Source organism: Eulemur rufifrons, chromosome 12 (genome assembly GCF_041146395.1).
Source record: "Eulemur rufifrons isolate Redbay chromosome 12, OSU_ERuf_1, whole genome shotgun sequence".
NCBI lineage: Eukaryota > Metazoa > Chordata > Mammalia > Primates > Lemuridae > Eulemur > Eulemur rufifrons.
The window spans coordinates 21,990,313-22,010,540 of NC_090994.1; the positions used below are offsets into that span (position 1 = coordinate 21,990,313).

A 20,228-nucleotide genomic window follows, 5' to 3' on the forward strand; every position below is an offset into this window, starting at 1 on the left:
ACACAATGAGGAATGTGTTTCCCTCTGCCCGTCCCCCGCGTGGGGGTGGGAGGCAGAGCCCTGAGAAGGGCCAGACCCCGACAGGGGCCAGGGGGCACATTCTGGAACAACATAGGAGGGGCGGGCTGTGGGGACAGGGCTCTGGGCAGCAAAAATGGGGGCCCGGGCAGGAAGGGCAGCCCTGGGCAGGCCGGGGGGTACTTATCCTGTGTCGCCTCCCTCTGCGTGCAGCGGGTGTCCTCGGGTCCCAGTCCTTGCGCACTCCCTGAGCACGCAGGATGGAGGTCTCCCCTCCTCTGGAAAGCTGGCCTTCTGGTGGCCTGACTTCTATCTCAAGGGGACTCAGGGTGGCGGAGGCCTCAAGTCCTTTGAGTCCTTCCTATGAGAGGGAGCTGAGGTAGGAGGACCGTGAGAAGGGCTGGGCGGGGTGTTTCTGTCCCCAGCTGGGACTGTGCACAAACAGGCCCCCTGGTGGGGGGCACCTCCTGTCCAGAACACCCGGTTCCTCTCCTCCCAGCAGGGAGCTGGCTCAGTTAACCCCCTCCTGCCTGGAACCCAGGGGTGTCCCTGAGGCTTTGGCAGGCAGAGCCAAGAGCCCCTGCCTCGGTCTGGGCTGGGGGGCAGCAGGGCCTTGGAAAGCAGGTTGACCTCAGATACCTCCACCAGTCTCCTGCCTTCCTGCCACAGGTCCCTTGACATGTGGCTATCCCAGGAGTCACCCCCACCCCCCACCCCCACCGCGCTTGCCCCCTGCCCCACAATCTGCTGGGTACTGGACGGGGGCAGGGAGGGTGTGGGAGCCCAGACGGCACCAGCCTCCGCCTCCAGCCTTCAGCTCAGGGTCCCCGCAGGGGACGTGCTCTGTGGGCCTCAAGCCTGGTCTGGTTTGGCTCAAGAAGGACCCTGGTGGCCCCTGAGAAGGTGGGTGAGTGACCCCCAGCCTTCTAGGCACCTCTCCCTGGCCATGCCCAGCACTGGACGGGACAGGATGAAGGCCAGTGGGCCAGCGCCCACCGTGGTCTTCCTGCCCCAGGAGCCCAGAGGCCTGTCGCGGGCAGGTGTTGTGCTGGGGCCAGGCAGGTAGCTGGCAGGTCCCCCGTGGGCAGGAACTGTCCCTTCAGCACTGCCCCTGGGGCAGGTGAGGAAGGGGTCAGAGTTGCACTCTGGCATGGTTGGGTTCAAGCCACCAGACTAAGGGGCAGAAGCTACTGTGGGACCCACCTGCAGTTCACCCCCAGGCAGGGCGGGGCTGGCGCCTTGGAGCCCTGGGGGGCCACAGCCGTCTTCTGTCCTGTCCCAGCGCCGTGAGCTGGGCTGAGGACCTGGAACCAGCCTTTGCCCCCTGGGGTTCCTCGTCTGAAGAAGGCATGAGGAGCTGGCCGCAGGACTCACACCTTGCACTGGAGCGGAGAGGGCAGGGCCCGGCTGGTGTGCGGCCAGCTGCTCCACCGGTTTCCTCACTGCGCCTGCCCAGGCCGGCTCAAGATCTGTGCCTTAGGATAGCGACCTACAAAAGGCCCGACCTCCTATTCCCAAACGCCTCCAGGGCAGCTGCATGGGACCCTCGGGGCAGGTCAGAGGCCAGGCAAGGTCAGAACGCGGCGTTTGGACTCCCAGTTCAGTGCTCTCCCCACACCTTGTTCCCACCACACCCTCCACCCCCTCCGAGGTCCTCCTGACCCCATCTCTTGGCTTCACTGTCCTCTGCCATTTTCCTGACCAGAACCTGGTGACGGTGGCCAGGGAGGCCGAGGAGACCTGTCTGAGGGGCTCTTAACCCCACCTCCCCCACCAGTGCTGAGGACAGCAGAGATTTAGCAGGAAATCGGGCCCCAGAGAAACCCAACAGCTGTGTGACAGCGAGGACACCCCACCCCAGGGGAGCAGGTGGCACCCAGAGGGGAGAGGTGTGAGGGTCTCCACGCTTGCCTCCCGCAGGGACCTGAGGAACAATGTGATCAGCACGGTGCAGCCGGGGGCCTTCCTGGGCCTGGGGGAGCTGAAGCGCTTGTGAGTGGCACGTCCTGCCCCCCAGCCCCCACCTCCCCTGACCGCCAGAGAAAGTCCTGTGACCCCATGAGCAACCCCCCTCCTGCTCAGCCCCCTCCGCCTTCCTCTCACCCCACCCACGTGGGGGCTTCTCCCGGCCCCTCCCCCTCCCCCTTGTCTGGGGTCAAGGGTCAGGGGAGTGGCATCTCTAGCCCAGCTGCCCACACAAGCCCCAGCCCTGCATGCACGGCATGTGTGCCACCACGTAGCCGGCCTGCTGAGGTTCCACGTGTCTCTCTAGAGATCTCTCCAACAACCGGATTGGCTGTCTCACCTCTGACACCTTCCGAGGCCTCCCCAGGCTGCTCCGACTGTGAGTGGCCAGATGGCAAGCGGGGAGCAGAGGCGAGGGAAGGAGGGTGTGGGGGGAAGAAGGCGGCCCCAAACCGTCCCAGGCCCCTGCATTCTCTCCTCCCCACCTCCCCTGGCCCAGGGAGACCCTAACATCCCCAGTCACTGTCCCCTGCCCCCTGCAGAAACATATCTGGAAACATCTTCTCCAGTCTGCAGCCGGGGGTCTTTGACGCGCTGCCAGCCCTGAAGGTTGTGTGAGTGTCTGCTCCCTGCTCGAGGACCCCAGCACGCTCCCTTCCGCTGCCCGGGGGAAGGCACACAGCACGGTGACCACCCTGGCCAGCCTCACGAGTGGGCAGACAGTGCCTGGAAGGCCACCAAGTTCCTTGCCGTGATCGCCGGGGCTGGGGGGAGCGGTGCAGCCCGCACCTCTTCCTGGGGCCCCACCCCCACCCCGAGCGCCCACACCCCTGTGACTCCTCTACCACCCCACAGGGACTTTGGCACCGAGTTCCTGACCTGTGACTGCCACCTGCGCTGGCTGCTGCCCTGGGCCCGGAACCACTCCCTGCAGCTGTCGGAGCGCACGCTCTGCGCCTACCCCAGCGCCCTGCACGCCCAGGCCCTGGGCGGCCTCCAGGAGGCCCAGCTGCGCTGCGGTGAGCGAGTCCTCACCCGGCCACCTGCCGGGCCCCTGTCTGCACCCTCGGCCCTGTGCGCCGGGCCTGGTCCCCAGGGCAGTCTCTTCCCTCGGAGCCACTGCCGTCCACCCTCCGTCGGCTTCCCTAGCTTCCTTGGGGCCGCCGCTTGCTTTCAGGTGGCCGCTCCTCCTGGGGTAACACGTGCTGAGAAAGGAGCACTTTTTCTTGTCCAAAACCCGCCTGCTCCTCTCCTTTGCTCTTGCCTCTGGAGACTTTCTCTGGACCCCTCTTCCTGCCCAGCTGGAGCAGGCGACAGGCAGGGGGCCCCAGCGCCCCGCCCCGGGCTCCCACGCGCATGCGCTCAGGCCTCACTGCTGCTGTACCCCCCACAGAGGGGGCCCTGGAGCTGCACACGCACCACCTCATCCCGTCCCTGCGGCAAGTGGTGTTCCAGGGGGACCGGCTGCCCTTCCAGTGCTCCGCCAGCTACCTGGGCAACGACACCCGCATCCGCTGGTACCACAACCGGGCCCCCGTGGAGGGCGACGAGCAGGCGGGCGTGCTCCTGGCCGAGAGCCTCATCCACGACTGCACCTTCATCACCAGGTACAGCCTGCCGCCCCCCTCAGCCACGGCACGCGCCCCCGCCCCCAGGAGAGCCGGCCCCGACGTGTTCTTGGAAGAACTTACGTCTATGGTCTCCGGAAGTCTTGGACTAAGTCGTAAATGGTCCGAGTAGAGGATATAAATTAAATACCTGATAGGAAAAAATGATGATTTTTGTCATTTCTGTAGTGTATAGTGGCTGTCACCTATGTCACCAGATTTAATCTCTGCAGTGGACCTGCAAAAGGCATCACCACTTCCATGGTAAAGATGGGGGATTTAGGCCCAAAAAGGCACCGTAAGGCCAGTCAGAAGAAGAAGGGTGTACACGTGCTCCCCTTGCTCCACTGAGGAAGAAAGGGCCCGGGACGGTGCTGAGGGGCCCCGCGTGCCTCACCTGCCGCCCCCCTGCCGCCCACAGCGAGCTGACCCTGTCTCACATCGGCGTGTGGGCCTCGGGCGAGTGGGAGTGCTCCGTGTCCACCGTCCAGGGCAACGCCAGCAAGAAGGTGGAGATTGTGGTGCTGGAGACCTCCGCCTCCTACTGCCCCGCCGAGCGCGTCGCCAACAACCGAGGGGACTTCAGGTTCGGCGCGATCCAGCCGCCCCACCCCACCCTTGCACCCAAGAGCACCGAGGTCCCCCACCTGCTCTCCTGGCTAAGTGCTGAAGATGGAGATAACACTTCCTGTTGTCTTGCAGCCCGAAGTCCTGCTGTTGCATTTAGAGAGGCCTTAACTTTATGTATAAAATCACCGTGGGAATGTGCTTCCCAGCGCAAAAAGGCTTTTTTTTTTTTTTTTTGAGACAGAGTCTCACTCTGTTGCCCAGGCTAGAGTGAGTGCCGTGGCGTCAGCCTAGCTCACAGCAACCTCAAACTCCTGAGCTCAAGCGATCCTCCTGTCTCAGCCTCCCGAGTAGCTGGGACTACAGGCATGCACCACCATGCCCGGCTAATTTTTTCTATATATATTTTTAGCTGTCCATATAATTTCTTTCTATTTTTAGTAGAGATGGGGTCTCGCTCTTGCTCAGGCTGGTCTCGAACTCCTGAGCTCAAACGATCCGCCCACCTCGGCCTCCCAGAGTGCTAGGATTACAGGCGTGAGCCACCGCGCCTGGCCGCAAAAAGGCTTTTATTTGCTTCCTTACGTTAATGGTTTGCACAAGTTCACCTGCTAAGAGTAGCACATTTTAATATCCCAGTGACCCTCTCTGTTAGGCCGGGCAGGTGTCATTCTGCCCACTGGACAGCCGAAAATTCTGAGGTCCACATGGATAAGTGACTTGCTTAAGGCCATAGCCGTAAGTGGCAGAACTTGGACCTGAGCTCAGGACTCTGAATCCCGCCCCCATCGGCTCTGACAGCACTGTCAGAGCAAACACAGGGATGGAAGGTGGAACTGGGACCCTGCACCCCGTCCTGGGTCCTTGCCCACCGCCCCAAAGAGTCTGACGTCACAGTCCTAAGGGCAGGGGAGGGGCCCTTGTCCTGAGGAGCCTGGGTCATTGGCAACTTCTGCCCCTGCCCCCAGGTGGCCTCGAACTCTGGCTGGCATCACAGCCTACCAGTCCTGCCTGCAGTACCCCTTCACCTCGGTGCCCCTGAGCGGGGGTGCCCCGGGCACCCGAGCCTCCCGCCGGTGTGACCGAGCTGGCCGCTGGGAGCCAGGGGACTACTCCCACTGCCTGTACACCAACGACATCACCCGGGTGCTCTACACCTTCGTGCTGGTGAGGAAAGGGGCGGGGTGCCCCGTCAGCTCTGGTGCTGGGGCATGGGGAAGAGAAGAAGCCGAAAACCCCACAGACATGGGGCTGCTCGGCTGTGCCTCCACCCCCTGGGTGTGACAGTGAGGGGCTGGCACCTGTCCCTTGTGCTCTCCTCTAGCTTTCCTCTTCCAGGGGACTCAGACCCACCAAGGACACACTGGGGAAGGGGACCAGGCCTTCCTCCCATCCAGCCATCCCGTGTCTCTTTACCCACCAGCACACAAAGGCAGAGTCCCGCTGTCCTCAGGCCAGGGGTGCTGGTGGCGGCCTTGGCTATGGTGATGCCAGCCCCCCATGCCCTCCTGGCTTGCTTAGACCCAGCAGGTGGGCTGGCCCCTCCCCAGGCACTGTCACCCTGAGCACCAGCACAGAGGAGAGGGCCCCAGGGCCGGTTGCGATGGAAGGAACGAGGCACGATGACCCTCTTTCTTCACCCAGATGCCCATCAACGCCTCCAATGCGCTGACCCTGGCTCACCAGCTGCGCGTGTACACAGCCGAGGCTGCTAGCTTTTCGGACATGATGGACGTGGTCTACGTGGCCCAGATGATCCAGAAGTTTTTGGGTTATGTCGACCAGATCAAAGAGGTGAGGTTTGACTGGACCTCTGGAAACGCCCCTATTTGCTGAACCCCCTCCGCCACCCTGGCCCCCCGGGTCCCCAGCCCGCTCCTGCCCCTGGTGACTTCCCTACCTCCCCAGCTGGCGGAGGTGATGGTGGACATGGCCAGCAACCTGATGCTGGTGGCCGAGCACCTGCTGTGGCTGGCCCAGCGCGAGGACAAGGCCTGCAGCCGCATCGTGGGCGCCCTGGAGCGCATCGGCGGGGCTGCCCTCAGCCCCCACGCCCAGCACATCTCTGTGGTAACGGGGGCTGGCCCGGGAGGGCCCTCATCATCCCGAGGAGGGAGGCGCGTCCCGGACAGCCACACACCTGCCACGGCCCCGCTAGTTCTGAGCCGTGTGGTCCACTTCTAAGTTGTCCATGGCAGCGGGAAGGAGAGGGGCCCGTGACCCTGGAGAAGCTGGGCCGGAGGGCTGGCCTGATGGAATGCACAGGAGGCCGGGTGAAAGGGCAGAGGGGCCGGCAGGGGAGCCTGGTGGCAGTAATGGGTGTTCCCTGAGAGGAGGTGACAGCTCCAGTCTGATGGGGTCACTAACCAGTAAGAGCCATGGAAGAGCATCTTCTATGCACCAGACACCATGCTGGGCATTTGGGGCAGTCTAAAGGGGCACGACATGGAGCCTGCTCCCAGCTGGGTTGGGGGACAGGGTCACAGTGAAGAGGTGAGTGCAGGAGAAGGCGGTGAGCGGGGGTCAGCACCTCGGGAGGAAGGAGAAGGCCCACGGGAGGCCCCAGGCCTGGCCAGTTCTTGGGAGCACAGTGACAGGCCACCGGGAGGGGCGCCGCCTGCGCAGATCTGTGGAGAGGGAGCAGTCCCAGGCCAAAGGTGCCAGCCTCAAACGGTGCCGTGACAAGATCCCTGTCCCCAGAACTCGAGGAACGTGGCGCTGGAGGCCTACCTCATCAAGCCGCACAGCTACGTGGGCCTGACCTGCACGGCCTTCCAGAGGAGGGAGGCGGGGGCGCCGGGCAGCCCAGGCCAGGGCCCCCCCGCCGAGCCCGAGCCCCCGGCCGATCAGCAGCTCCGTTTCCGCTGCACCACCGGGAGGCCCAACGTTTCCCTGTCGTCCTTCCACATCAAGGTGGGCCCTGGGGGGGTGGCGGCGTGGGAGGTGCAGGGGCCTGGCGTGGGCGTGGGGGTGGGGGTGGGAGAGGAGGCAGGAGGAGGGGGCTGGAAGACAGCAGAGCCCTCAGGGGTCCCAGTGTCTCTGAGGAGCTCCTGTGTCCCCCCCAGAACAGCGTGGCCCTGGCCTCCATCCAGCTGCCCCCTAGTCTGTTCTCATCCCTTCCGGCTGCCCTGGCTCCCCCGGCCCCCCCAGACTGCACCCTGCAACTGCTCATCTTCCGCAACGGCCGCCTCTTCCGCAGCCACGGCAACACCTCCCGCCCAGGGGCTGGGCCCGGCAAGAGGCGCGGCGTGGCCACCCCCGTCATCTTTGCAGGAACCAGTAAGGGGCTGAACCACCCAGTGCCTCCCACGCGTCTGCCCTGCACCCCTGTCCCGCCCTTCCCCTGCCCACGGCCCCCCAGTGCCCTAGTGGGATTGGCAGGGGACTGGGGGGCAGAGATGCCCCATACAGGGAGGGATGGCAGGAGGAAAGGCTCCGGAAGACAATGGATTTTATATCCCAGATCTGGGAAATTTCGAGAGGGCTGTGAGCACAAACCTTCAGCTGGCTCCCTCCAGCGCACTCTGGGACATGCACACTCACACTGCCACACACGGGCCCATGGGGCCAGCCATGCTGCGGGGGCACCGGCTGGAGGCCCAGCACTGTCTCTGGTGTTGCAAGGACAGTCACCTGTGTCGTGGTCCTTGCCCCAGAGGCCACTGTCTCACTGAGCGATGGAAGGGTGGGACCTGGGGAGAGGGTCAGGCTTCTGCAGGCAGCCCGGTGAGAAGCGTTCTGGAAAGGCAAGACGGCTCTGGCCTGAAGCGGGACTGACACAGGGCAGCCTTGAGGGATGACCAGGACCTCCAGAGACACCAGGGAGGGGGAGGCCGGGGTGGGAGGGGTGACATGAGCAGAGGGCCTCCCCCGCGCGGTGCCCCTTGGCCCGGCTCTTGTGCGCCCAACGCCCCTGGTGCAGGTTGTTGGGGTGGCAGGGAGCCAGGCTCTCACGGCCCCACCCCTCTCCACACCAGCTCCCCGACACCTGCCTCTCCGTGACCCTCTGTTCCTCCCACAACCACACTGACACCGGCCCCATCCCTGAGCGCGGGCCCCGCCTGTCACAGCCTTCCCTGGACTAGCGTATGCCAGGCCCTCTTCAGTCCGTCCCACACTGCCACTGATGCACCCCCTCAAAATGTCACTTTGCATGTCAGAGAGCCCCCCAGCGTCTCCGGTCATTTCCCATCACCGGAATGTCCACTTTCCTCCACTCGCTGTCCAAGGCCTGTGAGATGCGGCTCCACCCGCAGCTTCTCGCAGCCAGAGGCGTTGCGGCCACCAGCTGGGCTCCCTGCTGTCCTAGCATAGACTCTTGGGGTCTGACCAGGAACTGAGGACCTGTATGTGCCACACTGTGCTGGGGCTGGGACCCACCTGTGCACAGACACTGTGTCCTTGTCCTCGAGGAACACACACTTCAGTAGAGAGGTCAGGCGTTGAACAAGTCCTTGTAAGTGCAGCTGGGTGTCAGCGAGCTGCACGTGTTTTGGAGCATAAGGGATGGCCCAGCCGAGTGGGGCCAGGGAGCCCTCTCCCCAAAACCAAGCCCTGAAGGGCACGGAGAGTTGGCCGAGCAGGGGTGGAGTCCGTGTTAGCAGCCGCATGGGCTGAGAGGAGCGTGTGGGGAGAGGCGGGTGGTTTATGTGGGGTCTGGGTAGCCCAGGCCCCGGGCATATCCACCCCCGCAGCTCTGCCTGGAGCTCCTCTCTCCCTGGGAATGCCTCCTCCTTGTCCTCCCTCCACCCCCTCCCTACTCCTCCCTGCACCTGGGCTTTGCTCCCTCAACCTTCCCTCTGCACCTCGTCCCTGAGCACCCAGCCCGAGTCCTCGCTCCTTGGAGCAGTCGTCACTAGGCATTCAGCACACAGAGAGGGCCGCCTCCCAGGGCCTGTGCTTTTCTTCACCCTCCTCACTCACCCCTGTCCAGGGTCCCCACTTAGCCCAAGGCTGCACTTGGCCTCTAACTAGACCCCCAGGCCCCACGGTGCCTGTCGGTGGAGTTTAATGCATGCTCCGGCTGCTGCTGCTGCTGCTGCGTCCCACGGAGCCAGCCTCCCTGACGGCCCCGTGTGCATCTGCCTGGATGTCCCTCTCCCCCTGCAGGTGGCTGTGGCGTGGGAAACCTGACAGAGCCAGTGGCCGTTTCGCTGCGGCACTGGGCTGAGGGGGCTGAACCGATGGCCGCTTGGTGGAGCCAGGAGGGGCCCGGGGGCCCCGGGGGCTGGAGCTCCGAGGGCTGCCAGCTCCGCTCCAGCCAGCCCAACGTCAGCTCCCTGCACTGCCAGCACTTGGGCAATGTGGCTGTGCTCATGGTGGGTGTGGGGGCCGGGGGGGGGGCAGGGATGAGGGACATGTGGAAGGTGGGGGGCACTCTGATCCCTTGGGGCCTCAGAGAAGTACAGAAAGCACAACAGCCTTGTGGCAGGACTCGGGAGATGGCCCTCTGCTCTCTCCCACACCTCTCCATCTTTCGGGAGACAGGGAAGGCCTGCTTGTACTCCTACATCCAGATAGATGGTTCTGGAACCATCCAGCCTGGCCTTCACATGCTGCACGTTCTGAGACTAGATTCTTAAATTGGGGGGAAAAAGAACCTGGGACCGTCTCCCCTCTTCCCGGTCGTCATGCTCTCTGGCCACTGGCAGTGCCCCTCCCGCCACCTCGCACCCTGTTCTCCCAGAGACACAGCAGGCGCGCAGCCGGGTCTCCGGCAGAACCTTCTCCCTCCTTCTTCATCTCTGATTTTTCAGGCTGGGGATGTGAAACGTCCCCAGCAAGGCACGATGGCAGGAGGGAAAGGCAGGCAGTGCTCCCCGAGGCTGACTTCCTTGGAGTGGGTGTGCTGGTGCTCCTGTCCCTGCCCACCTGGAAGCACCTAGAACAAAGCTCAGGGCCAAGGCTGACAGGGTGGCAACTGGCGAGGTGTCCACGCTGCTCACTTCCTTCCCTGCCCTTTCCCAGGAGCTGAGCGCCTTCCCCAGAGAGGTGGGGGGCCCGGAGGCGGGGCTGCACCCTGTCGTGTACCCCTGCACGGCCCTGCTGCTGCTCTGCCTCTTCTCCACCATCATCACCTACATCCTCAACCACAGGTGGGCGCCCCCGCGGGGACGAGGGCGTGGGCGGCAGCCAGCGGGTCTCACTACACGCTGGCAAGTGCTTCTTCCTTGGGTGGGTCCACGCGACTGCCTCAGGCTCTTGCCCATTTGAGGGTTCTGGGGTGGGAAGACATATTTAAGGGAATCAGCGCTCTTCCTGCCCCAGGGCCCCCATCACACTCACACACAGAGGGAGCTGCGTCCCCCCTCTGGCCTCGAGACCCCATGGGTTTGACCTGCGGGTGGGTGGCCCATTAATGAAAGACCGTTTCTGGGGCAGCTCCATCCATGTGTCCCGGAAGGGCTGGCACATGCTGCTGAACCTGTGCTTCCACATGGCCATGACCTCTGCCGTCTTTGCTGGGGGCATCACACTCACCAACTACCAGATGGTCTGCCAGGCGGTGAGCAGGAGAAGGGGCTGGGGGTGGCTGTGCCAAGAGTAGTGCTGGCGGCCTAGGCACAGGGCAGGGAGAAGCACTGGAGTGAGGGGCTCAGGCCAGCAGGCCCGGGCGCCACTGCTCTCCTGCGCCAGCCTCACAGGGCAGGGTGGGCGTGGCATGGAGAGTGGGAGTAGGGGCGGTAAGAACCGGGTCAGAGAAGATGGGAGATGGGCTTCAAGGTGGGGAGGCGTCAGCCAGATTGCAATGGCAGGGTCCCGGAGAATCCCTGGGGTGGGAGGGAAGCCTGGGGTGGACGCAGCAGGGACGGAAGCTTGGCGCGTGTCTGGGTAGTGGGCTGGGCAGAGTGAAGGAGCCGGGGGTTGGGGGCTGGGACCTGGGGAGAGTGGGACACCACCAGCAGGGCTGAGGCTCTGGGAGGGCCCAGCAGTGGCAGCCCAGGTGCTCCAGCCTCAGTGCCTTGTCCCGCAGGTGGGCATCACTCTGCACTACTCGTCACTGTCCACACTGCTCTGGATGGGTGTGAAGGCCCGAGTCCTCCACAAGGAGCTCACCTGGAGGGCACCCCCTCCACAAGAAGGGGACCCTGCCCCACCTGCGCCCCGGCCCATGCTCCGGTACCTACTATCAACTGTTAGCTTTGCAAGGGGGGAGGGACTCGGGCAGGTGCAGGAAACCCCCTGGGGTGGGTGCAGGGTGGGTTCAAGGACCCTGGGAGATTGCTCTCAAAGTCAGAGGAGCCCAGGCCTTAGATGCAGCCAGCTTACACAAGACCATGGAGTGGGTGCATCGTCCCAGCTTTCCAGGCATGCCAGCGCCAGGGAAGGAGGTGACTTTTTGGAGGGCATTGACTGGGGATCCCAGGAACCTGAGTGGCACCCCTGACTTCTGCATTGTTTAGGGTGAGAGAGCAATTCTGGCCTCTGTCACTTAGAACAGGCTTGGCCAAGTTCCCCGAGAGATGTACAAGGCCTGCGCTGTAGAGGCCTTGCATCCCTAGCTAAATACTGTGACAGAACTTAAAGAGGGAAGAGGACAGGACGGAGACAGCGAGTCCAGGGCTCTGAGCACATGGTTCTTCCCTTCCCCGTCTCTCTGACCCCCCCCCACCCCCTCCAGGTTCTATTTGATCGCTGGAGGGGTCCCACTCATTATATGTGGCATCACGGCGGCTGTCAACATCCACAACTACCGGGACCACAGCCCCTAGTGAGCACGGCGCCCTCCTGCCCCAACCCTACCCACCTGGCACCGGAGGCCTTCTACTGCACTGGCAGGGACACCTGCCAGGGCCCACCAGCCACAGCCCACCCAAGCCCCTGCATGTGGACTAAGCCGGTCTTTGCCCCTCCACACCCTATCCTGTCTTCCCGGCCACCCTCGCCTGTGGGCCCCACCTCAGACGTGCCCCTCTCCACCCACCGCCTCTGTCTCCCCGCAGCTGCTGGCTGGTGTGGCGCCCAAGCCTAGGAGCCTTCTACATCCCGGTGGCTTTGATTCTGCTCATCACCTGGATCTATTTCCTGTGTGCAGGGCTGCGCTTACGGGGGCCCCTGGCACAGGGCCCAAAGGGGGGCAACAGCAGGGCCTCGCTGGAGCCAGGGGAGGAGCTGAGGGGTCCCACCAGGCTCCGGAGCAGCGGCCCCCTCCTGAGTGACTCAGGTTCCCTTCTGGCTGCTGCGAGCGCAGGGGTGGTGACGCCCGGGCCTCCGGAGGATAGCGACGGCCTCTACTCTCCGGGAGTCCAGCTGGGGGCGCTGGTGACCACGCATTTCCTGTACCTGGCCCTGTGGGCCTGCGGGGCCCTGGCCGTGTCCCAGCGCTGGCTGCCCCGGGTGGTGTGCAGCTGTCTGTACGGGGTGGCGGCCTCCGCCCTGGGCCTCTTCGTCTTCACGCACCACTGTGCCAGGCGCAGGGACGTGAGGGCCGCCTGGCGCGCCTGCTGCCCGCCCGCCTCGCCCGCGGCCTCCCACGCCCCACCGCGGGCCCTGCCCGCCGCCCCGGAGGACGGCTCCCCGGTGTTCGGGGAGGGGCCCCCCTCCTTCAAGTCCTCCCCGAGTGGCAGCAGCGGCCCCGCGCCGGCCCCGGGCCCCTGCAAGCTCACCAACCTGCAGCTGGCCCAGAGCCAGGCGTGCGAGGCGGGGGCGGCCCGCGGGGACGGGGAGCCGGAGGCCGCGGGCCCGCGGGGGAGCCTGGCTCCCCGCCACCCCAACAACCTGCACCAGGGGCGTCGGGCGCACAAGAGCCGGGCCAAGGGGCACCGCGCGGGGGAGGCCGGCGGCAAGAACCGGCTGAAGGCCCTGCGCGGGGTCGCGGCGGCCGGGGCGCCCGAGCTGCTGTCCAGCGAGAGCGGCAGCCTGCGCAACAGCCCGACCGACAGCTGCGCGGGCAGCAGCCGCCACAGCCCGGGCGCCGGCGCCCCGCTCGAGGGCGAGCCCATGCTCACGCCGTCCGAGGGCAGCGACACCAGCGCCGCGCCGCTCCCCGAGGCGGGCCGGCCGGGCCAGCGCCGCAGCGCCAGTCGCGACAACCTCAGGGGCGGGGGCGGCGCGCTGGAGAAGGAGAGCAAGCGCCGCTCGTACCCGCTCAACACCGCCAGCCTCAACGGCGCCCCCAAGGGCGGCAAGTACGACGACATCAACATGACGGGCGCGGAGGCGGCCGGCGGCGGCTGCATGAAGACCGGCCTCTGGAAGAGCGAGACCACAGTCTAGGGCGGGGCGGGCGACGCGTTAGGACAGGCTGGCCACATGGCTCGTGACCCCCAGGCCCTCCGGGACCCTCCAGGACGTCGCTGGGTACGTCAACAGGTGTGAGGTGGAGGTGCCCATGGCTGCACCCGGGCTGGCCAGCACTACCCCGGAGGCCGGGGCAAGGAGATAGGCACATGTTCGCCACTTGCCTAGAGGGTGTCCCTCTGGGAAGCGACAGACAATCCCAGAAACAGGCAAGATACGTTTCCGTCCAGCCCCGGCCAGTTTGGGCAGCCCAGTTAACGGTGCCCTCCCAGGTAGAGGGGAAGTCCTCTGTGGGGTGACCCACGACCCGAGTGAAAGGGCACAGCACAGCCCAGGTGGGCCCTCCCCACGTCCTCCGGCCACGCTGCCTCGCTGGCGGACGTCAGCCATGCCAGGAAAGCACAGTGGAGAGCTTCGGAACCGTGCTCTCTCCTCTGTGCCCTCTGCTGAAGTCAGCCCAGTCGGTGCCCAGATCCTAAGTCCTCTCTCCTCCCCGGTTTGGCTGACATGACAGCCAGCCCAGCAGATGAGCCAGGTGACTAGGACAATGGGAGGCAACAGGTGCTACTTTTCTGACCAACTATGCAAAGGGGAAGGTGGGGCAGCGTGAAAGGCAGCTTTGAGATCAACTAGTCCTGAGGGGGGGGGGGGGTGGCACACAACTAGGGATAAAGCCACCATTCCCACAGGAGTGGTACTCACACCACGCCGCAGGGCTCAGAGGTGGCACATCAGGACAAAGTCTAGGCCCTATACCTAAGCAGCAGACTCTGCCAGGTGTCCGAGGGTGATCTGAGGGCAGTAGGAGGAGCTGGGACTTGGAACTAGGGCAGAATCTACTCATGCCCTAAACCTAGTCCTATAAAGGACGCTCTGAAAAGCAGCTCCACCCTAAGGCTGCAGGTGGTGTTCGGAGAAGCACTTACTGTTCACTACAAGATCCATCTCCCGGATCTCAGCCTCCCGTCACTAGGGACTAAGGAATAGCACTTCCTTGCCTCCGTGAGGCCGTATGAAAGAACCATCCCGATACTGTGATCTCTAGCTCCACAATGTCAAACCGGCTTCCTGACTCACAGAAGCTGAGCCGAGCCCTGAGGCAGTGCCCAGGGTCCCTGCAGATCACCAGAGGCCTGTGCCCTCATTGCTATTAAACACCAGCACCCATATTTTCCCCAACCTAAATCACCACCACCAGCCTTTTACTACAGGACCGAATGGAAGTGGAGGGAACCCAGGGTCTTGGGAAGAGCAACAGGAAACCCAGGTCTGGTCCAGGTCCCCTCCCAGTCTTCATGTCACCCGGCCTGCTCACCAAGGTGAAATAAGGCACAGGCGAGGGGAGAAAACCCACACTTCTTGGGACGGGTCCTGTTATTTATGCTTGCTGCACAGACAATATTAGAAGAAAAAAAAAAGCTTTGTATTATTCTTCCACATACGCTGGCTGCTGTTTACATACCCTGCCGATGCCTTAGCACTGGAGAGCTTTTTGCAATACGCTGGGGAATGGGGAGGGAGGGAATGAAAGTGCCAAAGAAAACATGTTTTTAAGAGCTCGGGTTTTATACAATAGAATGTTTTCTAGCAGATGCCTCTTGTTTTAATATATTAAAATTTTGCAAAGCCCTTTGAGCTACAGCCTTAGTCCACCCACAGTCCTTTTGTCACAAGGTGGAGGATCTCATGACACCATACACACAACCCACCAACACCCGCCCATGGACGCAGAGTCAGGAATTCTCCAGTTCCTGCTCCTCTGCGGGCTGACACCGTTGGGAATGCCAACTGCTCCACAAGCAGAGGAAAGCCCATCGGGCCTCGAGAAGCATCAGCAGCTTGTCCGAATCAGACCAGGAGCAGGAGAGCCTGACATTTTCCCAGTAGCCTAACAGGAAAGCCATCCCACAGAAAACGAACATATGCAACTTGTTCCCAAGCACCCAGGGATGGGACTCTCTCCAGCCCAGTCATCCCTGCACTCCTGACTTTACTCCAGGACCTAGGGCCGAACTATTTGCAGAGCCCCTCTTGGTTCCTTCAGAGAAAGACAGTACCCAAGGACCGTGTACACCTATTCCTTGGATGTGACAGCCTGTTACCAAGGTGCTATCAGAACGAGGTGAAAAGCCAACAGATGTGCATCAGGGAGGGTTAGGAACACTGGTGGCAGCCTGTCCAGCAGCTTGGGCTCTCTGAAAGTCCCTAATTTCCTGAGGGGTACGCAAATACTGCTCAATTTCACTATCAGAAATGTTCTCGTCTCCGGTGACAGTGGAGACAGTGGGTGTGGGACAGATCCGCTTCGGGGGCTTCAACATGCAGGGTGGGAGGAGAAGGGCGGGACTGGCCGGTCGCTTCCCCTGGGGCAAACCTAAGGAACTACTCCCCACCTCTTCTCCCTGCCCCGGCCCCTGCGGCTCCTCCTGGGTCTCCATTTCTGCTGTGCCATCCCGAAAGGCCGCACGGACCAGTGTGTGGCGGTGCTGGAGGAGGTCACCGATGTGTTTCACCACAGACCGTTTGTCGAGTTTCAGGACCCGCAGCCAGGCCAGCTGCTTAGCCATCCGCAGCAGCACTGCCAGCAGCTCCTGCAGGCGGGAGGAAGCGGGGTGGGGCAGGTCCACGTTCGCCGATTTACAAAATCGGGCAAGGGAACACGACAGGCGATACGAAGGCTGCAGGGACTGCCAAGCCAGGAAAGCGGCAGCAGTGATGACAGGCAAGGGATGCCGCCCGGTCACCAGCCACGTCTCGTCTGCCAGCTCCACCAACTGCAGCGTTCGCGACAGCATCTTCTCTTTGTCCTCCACATACTTGGCTGGCACAGACGGGGAAGCTTGGAACAGTCTGAAGCTGAAACAACCAAAATGAGGGTTGAGTCTCAATGACCACGAGGGGGCTGCTCTTCCAGAGTGAGGAGGGGCATTCCACTCAAGAGGGGGCAGCTATTCTGTCCCCTTGGGAACACTCAGGCCCACTGGGCAGCAAGTTCATAGAGGCACCGAGAAAAGAGGGCGAGTCTTCTGCTTGTTAGAGGAAGGGTAGGAGAATGCAGAAGATCGCTCATGTGTCGAGCATCTCCCTATCAGCCATTATTCTGAGCACTTCACACTGTCCTCATTTAATCTACATACAAATGCACCCTGTTATGTGCACTTGGAGTTGAAAAATTTGCCTACAGACACCCGGCTAGGAAGTAACCAAGCTTCAAATCCAAGGCTATTTGCTTTCTACTGCATTTGTCAGAAAAAAGAAAAGAACATAGACACTTAAAAAAAAAAAAAGGCTTAGTTTCTAACCCCAGTTCTGTCATTAATACCCTTTCAGCTCCTGCAGATGAGCCTGCTGAGGCGGGGCCGGGGCATACAGCTACATAGGCCAGCCGCAGCCCAACTCCAGGGACATTCCCAGAGCATATGACATGAGTGGTACAACAGCCTATGCCAAGGTTAATAGCTACTTTCCCCACCTCATTAGGTCGCTATGAGGGCAAAGGGATTTGAAAATTCTAGCATTCTAGAAATAAAAAATGACATTAACCTTATTAATATAAGCATAAAATAGAAAAGATCTTTCTCACAAATCCTTTTAGAAGGGCTTTGGTCAAAAAAACTCATTCAAAGGTCAAAGGATTCAGGTCTAAGGAGCTCTCCCATCCCAGTGTCTCCCACTGGGCAGGTACCTGCTACAGTAGGTCTTCACCAGTTCTGCCAGGCACAGAGATGGCACATCCAGCCCCAAGAGCTTCACTAGCTGCATGTAAGTGCCAGAAAACACATCCAAATCTGCATACAACAGCGTGCAGATGGTTCCCATGGTTAGGGGCCAGTTACGCTGCCGGCAGGTGATTAAGACACAGCACCCAACCAACACCTCCTTCTTTTGCAGCCTGGCAGCTCGGATGCCGGAGTGCCGGTATGCCTTTTGGTAGTAAGCAACTGCTGTGTCCTCAAATGTTGGTGGCAACTGCAGAACTCGACAAAGGTCCCTTACTCGGCGGAGACCTAGGAAAACCCACAGCAAGAGTTAGAGGGGTCAAAGGAGCTACTGTGCTGCTTCTAGAAAGTTCTGCTAGGACTTAGTTTAGTTCTGTTAAACTTGCCTTAGATGCACATATTATGTACCTTTCTGCATTGACAGGAATAACAGTTGGTGTGCTCATTCTAAAGGCACAGAAACATTTGTAGAAAGAAGTCATATTTCAGCCCACCATTTTTTTGGAGGCTGATCTGATTCAGGGCCTAGCCAAAGTTTTATCCAGGCTCCTTGAAGCTACCTCAAACACACCCCTGAGCAAACACAAACCTTATACTGAATTGCTACCTCTCTTGGAACCATCCCCACTGTTTATTTCTAATTACCATTCTCCTCTCTACCTTACACCAATAATGCTGAAAAGAGAAAAAGCAAGCAGATGTACTATACGATCAGGATAATTTTCTTTAAAGCCACTCTGTTGTAATAGTCCGATTCTCACCTCGTTGTTCGCTGCGACTGACTTGTTCATTTTCCCCTGTGCTTCGGGAATATGTTACTTCTGTAAGATAAAGAACAACAAATAGTGTGCTTAGCCTTTATTCATCAGACCCCTGTCCTCCTACCACACAAAGCCAGGGAGCAAAATTCAAATCAGTGAGCATCGCTCCCTGTCTCACAGATGATGCCCATCTATGCACAGTTAAAGGCCATCTATGTCCACAAGCAGTATCAAATACACAGAGATTGAGAAGGTTAAGACTGCACTAAAGCAGCTCCAAGTATTCCAGATTTTCAGGCACCCCTCCTGTACATCCAATCCAGGCAATTTTCCTGGCTGCAGATTTTGAGGGCTGCACTGGTCAGGAACTTGGAAAGTAAGGAACAAAAAAGAGATGTTGGCCAGGCGTGGTGACTCACACCTATAATCCTAACACCTATAATGCTATCATTTTGGGAGGCCAAGGCCGGAGGATCGTTTGAGGCCAGGAGTTCCAGACCAGCCTGAGCAGGAGTGAGACTCCGCCTCTACAAAAAATAGGAAAATTAGCTGGGCGGGGGCGACCTGTAGTCCCAGCTACTTGGGAGGCTGAGGCAGGAGGATCGCTTCAGCCCAGGAATTTGAGGTTGCAGTGAGTTAGGCTGCACTCTAGCCCAAGCAGCAGAGCGAGACCGTGTTTCAAAAAAAAAAAAAAAAAAGATGTTTTGCCAATTAGTGCTAAAAATTACTTTCACTATATATGCCAGATACCGTACTAGGTGCTGGGAAAACACTGATGAATGGAATGGCAGTCCCTATCTTCTTCCGCTCACTTTAGGCCGTTTTCCCCCATATTTAAATGTGCTCGTGAGGGGAGCAGGGGAGATAAGAGGAATCTGATGTTAATCCCCCCACCGCTCCAGGCTGTTCCCAGGGCCTGGGAAACGCCGGCCACAGGTACCTCGGAGGTTGCCCTCGTCGCTGAAGGTGGTGGTAAGGACCCCCTCGGTGACTACGCAGCCGCAGTCGGAGCACACCAGCTGGCTCTGCGAGTAGTGCGAGTCTTCCACGAGCTCAGTGGAGCCGCAGTCGGGGCAGCGGCCTCCGCCCGGCATCTCACGACCTGCCCAGAGGCGCGGAAGCCTTCGGAGATGCGCCCACGAGTCCGCAACGGCAACCGTGCGGCCGCAGAAGCTAGGAAGGGACACTTTTAAGAGATGCATCTTTGTCTTCCGGCCAGCACAACAGCGGGATAGGTGGTTCCTCCCGCAGTTGCGCGCCACTTCCGGTCTGTTTCTCTGCGGGCTCGGGTAGAAACGTGAGCTAGGAGAGGAGGCTCCTGGTCTGAGCTGCGTCTCCAGTTTCTCTGCTATCTGTAGTGGATTTGGGGTGAGCCAGACTGGGGGTTGCATTTGGGTGAACTTTCTACCTACGTGGGCACGTGTAAAAGACAAGAAATTATTGTTGTAATGCCTGAACAACCTCCTTTTGAAGTGCCAGGGGAATCACAGTCTTCATTTCTCTTTGGTAATGAATATTGATTTTTGGCCATAGTAGAAAATATGTTTCTAAACGGGAGAGTAAGAGCGAAGGAATTTGTGTTCTATTTTCCAGAGCTGCTTCCCCAACCCGATTGCTTTCTCTCTTTGCAGTTTATTTTCCTTAACTGTAAAATGAGAGAGTTGAATTAAAATCTGGGGTGGCAAACTCAAATGCTTTTGGAGGTCAGGCAAGGAATGTCTAACGAACGGAGTTTGGAGTGGAAGAATATGGAGTGAGGTGGCTTTCCGCAAGCTGGAGGGTGCAAGCAGATTCAGATGTTTTTTAAAACCTTGAGCTTTAAGATGCTCCAAGATTCTGGCTCCAAAGTTCCTAGCTTGGTATAGTATAGATCAAAGAATCTTGAGTAAAATTTTGCCACTAGTGATGCTATTACAGAAACCAACCTTACAAATTAGAAACGTGCTATGATCTGCTCTGCATGTGTCTCCTCAAATTCATGTGTTGGAAACTTAATCCCCATTGCAACCGTGTTAGGAGGTGGAGGCTTTGGGAAGCAGTTTAGGTCATGGGGGCTCCACCCTCATGAATGGATTTATGCTGTTGTAACAGAGCTTTATGGCAAGAGTTTGGTCCCTTTTGCCCTTCTGCCCTCTGCCATGTGAGTACACAGTGTTCCTTCCCTCAGGAGGCAGCCTTCAAGGCTCCATGTTGGAGGCAGAGAGCAGCCCTCCCCAGACATGGAACCTACCTTTAGACCTGTGAGAAAATAAATTTCTGTTCTTTATAAATTACCCAGTCTCAAGGATCCTCTTAGACTAGTACAAATGAACCAAGACATGTATGTCATCTTTGAATATAAATTAAAAGTC

At 60.3% G+C, this 20,228-nt stretch overlaps 2 protein-coding genes across 2 annotated transcripts in view; one reads left to right on the forward strand and one right to left on the reverse strand.

The window, feature by feature from the left end:
* ADGRA2 (adhesion G protein-coupled receptor A2) overlaps window positions 1-13,373 on the forward strand; it is a 34,284-nt gene extending 20,911 nt beyond the window's left edge. Inside the window, exons 3-19 of the mRNA XM_069484972.1 lie at window positions 1,939-2,010; window positions 2,291-2,362; window positions 2,526-2,597; window positions 2,839-3,002; window positions 3,377-3,590; window positions 4,012-4,176; window positions 5,126-5,324; window positions 5,802-5,951; window positions 6,066-6,227; window positions 6,858-7,070; window positions 7,223-7,436; window positions 9,267-9,475; window positions 10,125-10,252; window positions 10,539-10,662; window positions 11,131-11,276; window positions 11,779-11,868; window positions 12,101-13,373. Of these exons, the coding sequence (XP_069341073.1) occupies window positions 1,939-2,010; window positions 2,291-2,362; window positions 2,526-2,597; window positions 2,839-3,002; window positions 3,377-3,590; window positions 4,012-4,176; window positions 5,126-5,324; window positions 5,802-5,951; window positions 6,066-6,227; window positions 6,858-7,070; window positions 7,223-7,436; window positions 9,267-9,475; window positions 10,125-10,252; window positions 10,539-10,662; window positions 11,131-11,276; window positions 11,779-11,868; window positions 12,101-13,373 (3,667 nt within the window). The remainder of the gene's footprint in view (window positions 1-1,938; window positions 2,011-2,290; window positions 2,363-2,525; window positions 2,598-2,838; window positions 3,003-3,376; window positions 3,591-4,011; window positions 4,177-5,125; window positions 5,325-5,801; window positions 5,952-6,065; window positions 6,228-6,857; window positions 7,071-7,222; window positions 7,437-9,266; window positions 9,476-10,124; window positions 10,253-10,538; window positions 10,663-11,130; window positions 11,277-11,778; window positions 11,869-12,100) is intronic.
* Window positions 13,374-15,538: 2,165 nt separating this feature from the next.
* On the reverse strand, window positions 15,539-19,050 carry BRF2 (BRF2 general transcription factor IIIB subunit). The gene is made up of 4 exons (XM_069484973.1): window positions 18,818-19,050; window positions 17,878-17,937; window positions 17,083-17,404; window positions 15,539-16,253 (listed from the first exon to the last, which is right to left on the reverse strand). Exons 1-4 carry the CDS (start codon window positions 18,969-18,971, stop codon window positions 15,542-15,544), a joined length of 1,248 nt encoding a protein of 415 aa, XP_069341074.1. The 5' UTR covers window positions 18,972-19,050; the 3' UTR covers window positions 15,539-15,541.
* Between the last annotated feature and the right edge of the window lie 1,178 nt (window positions 19,051-20,228).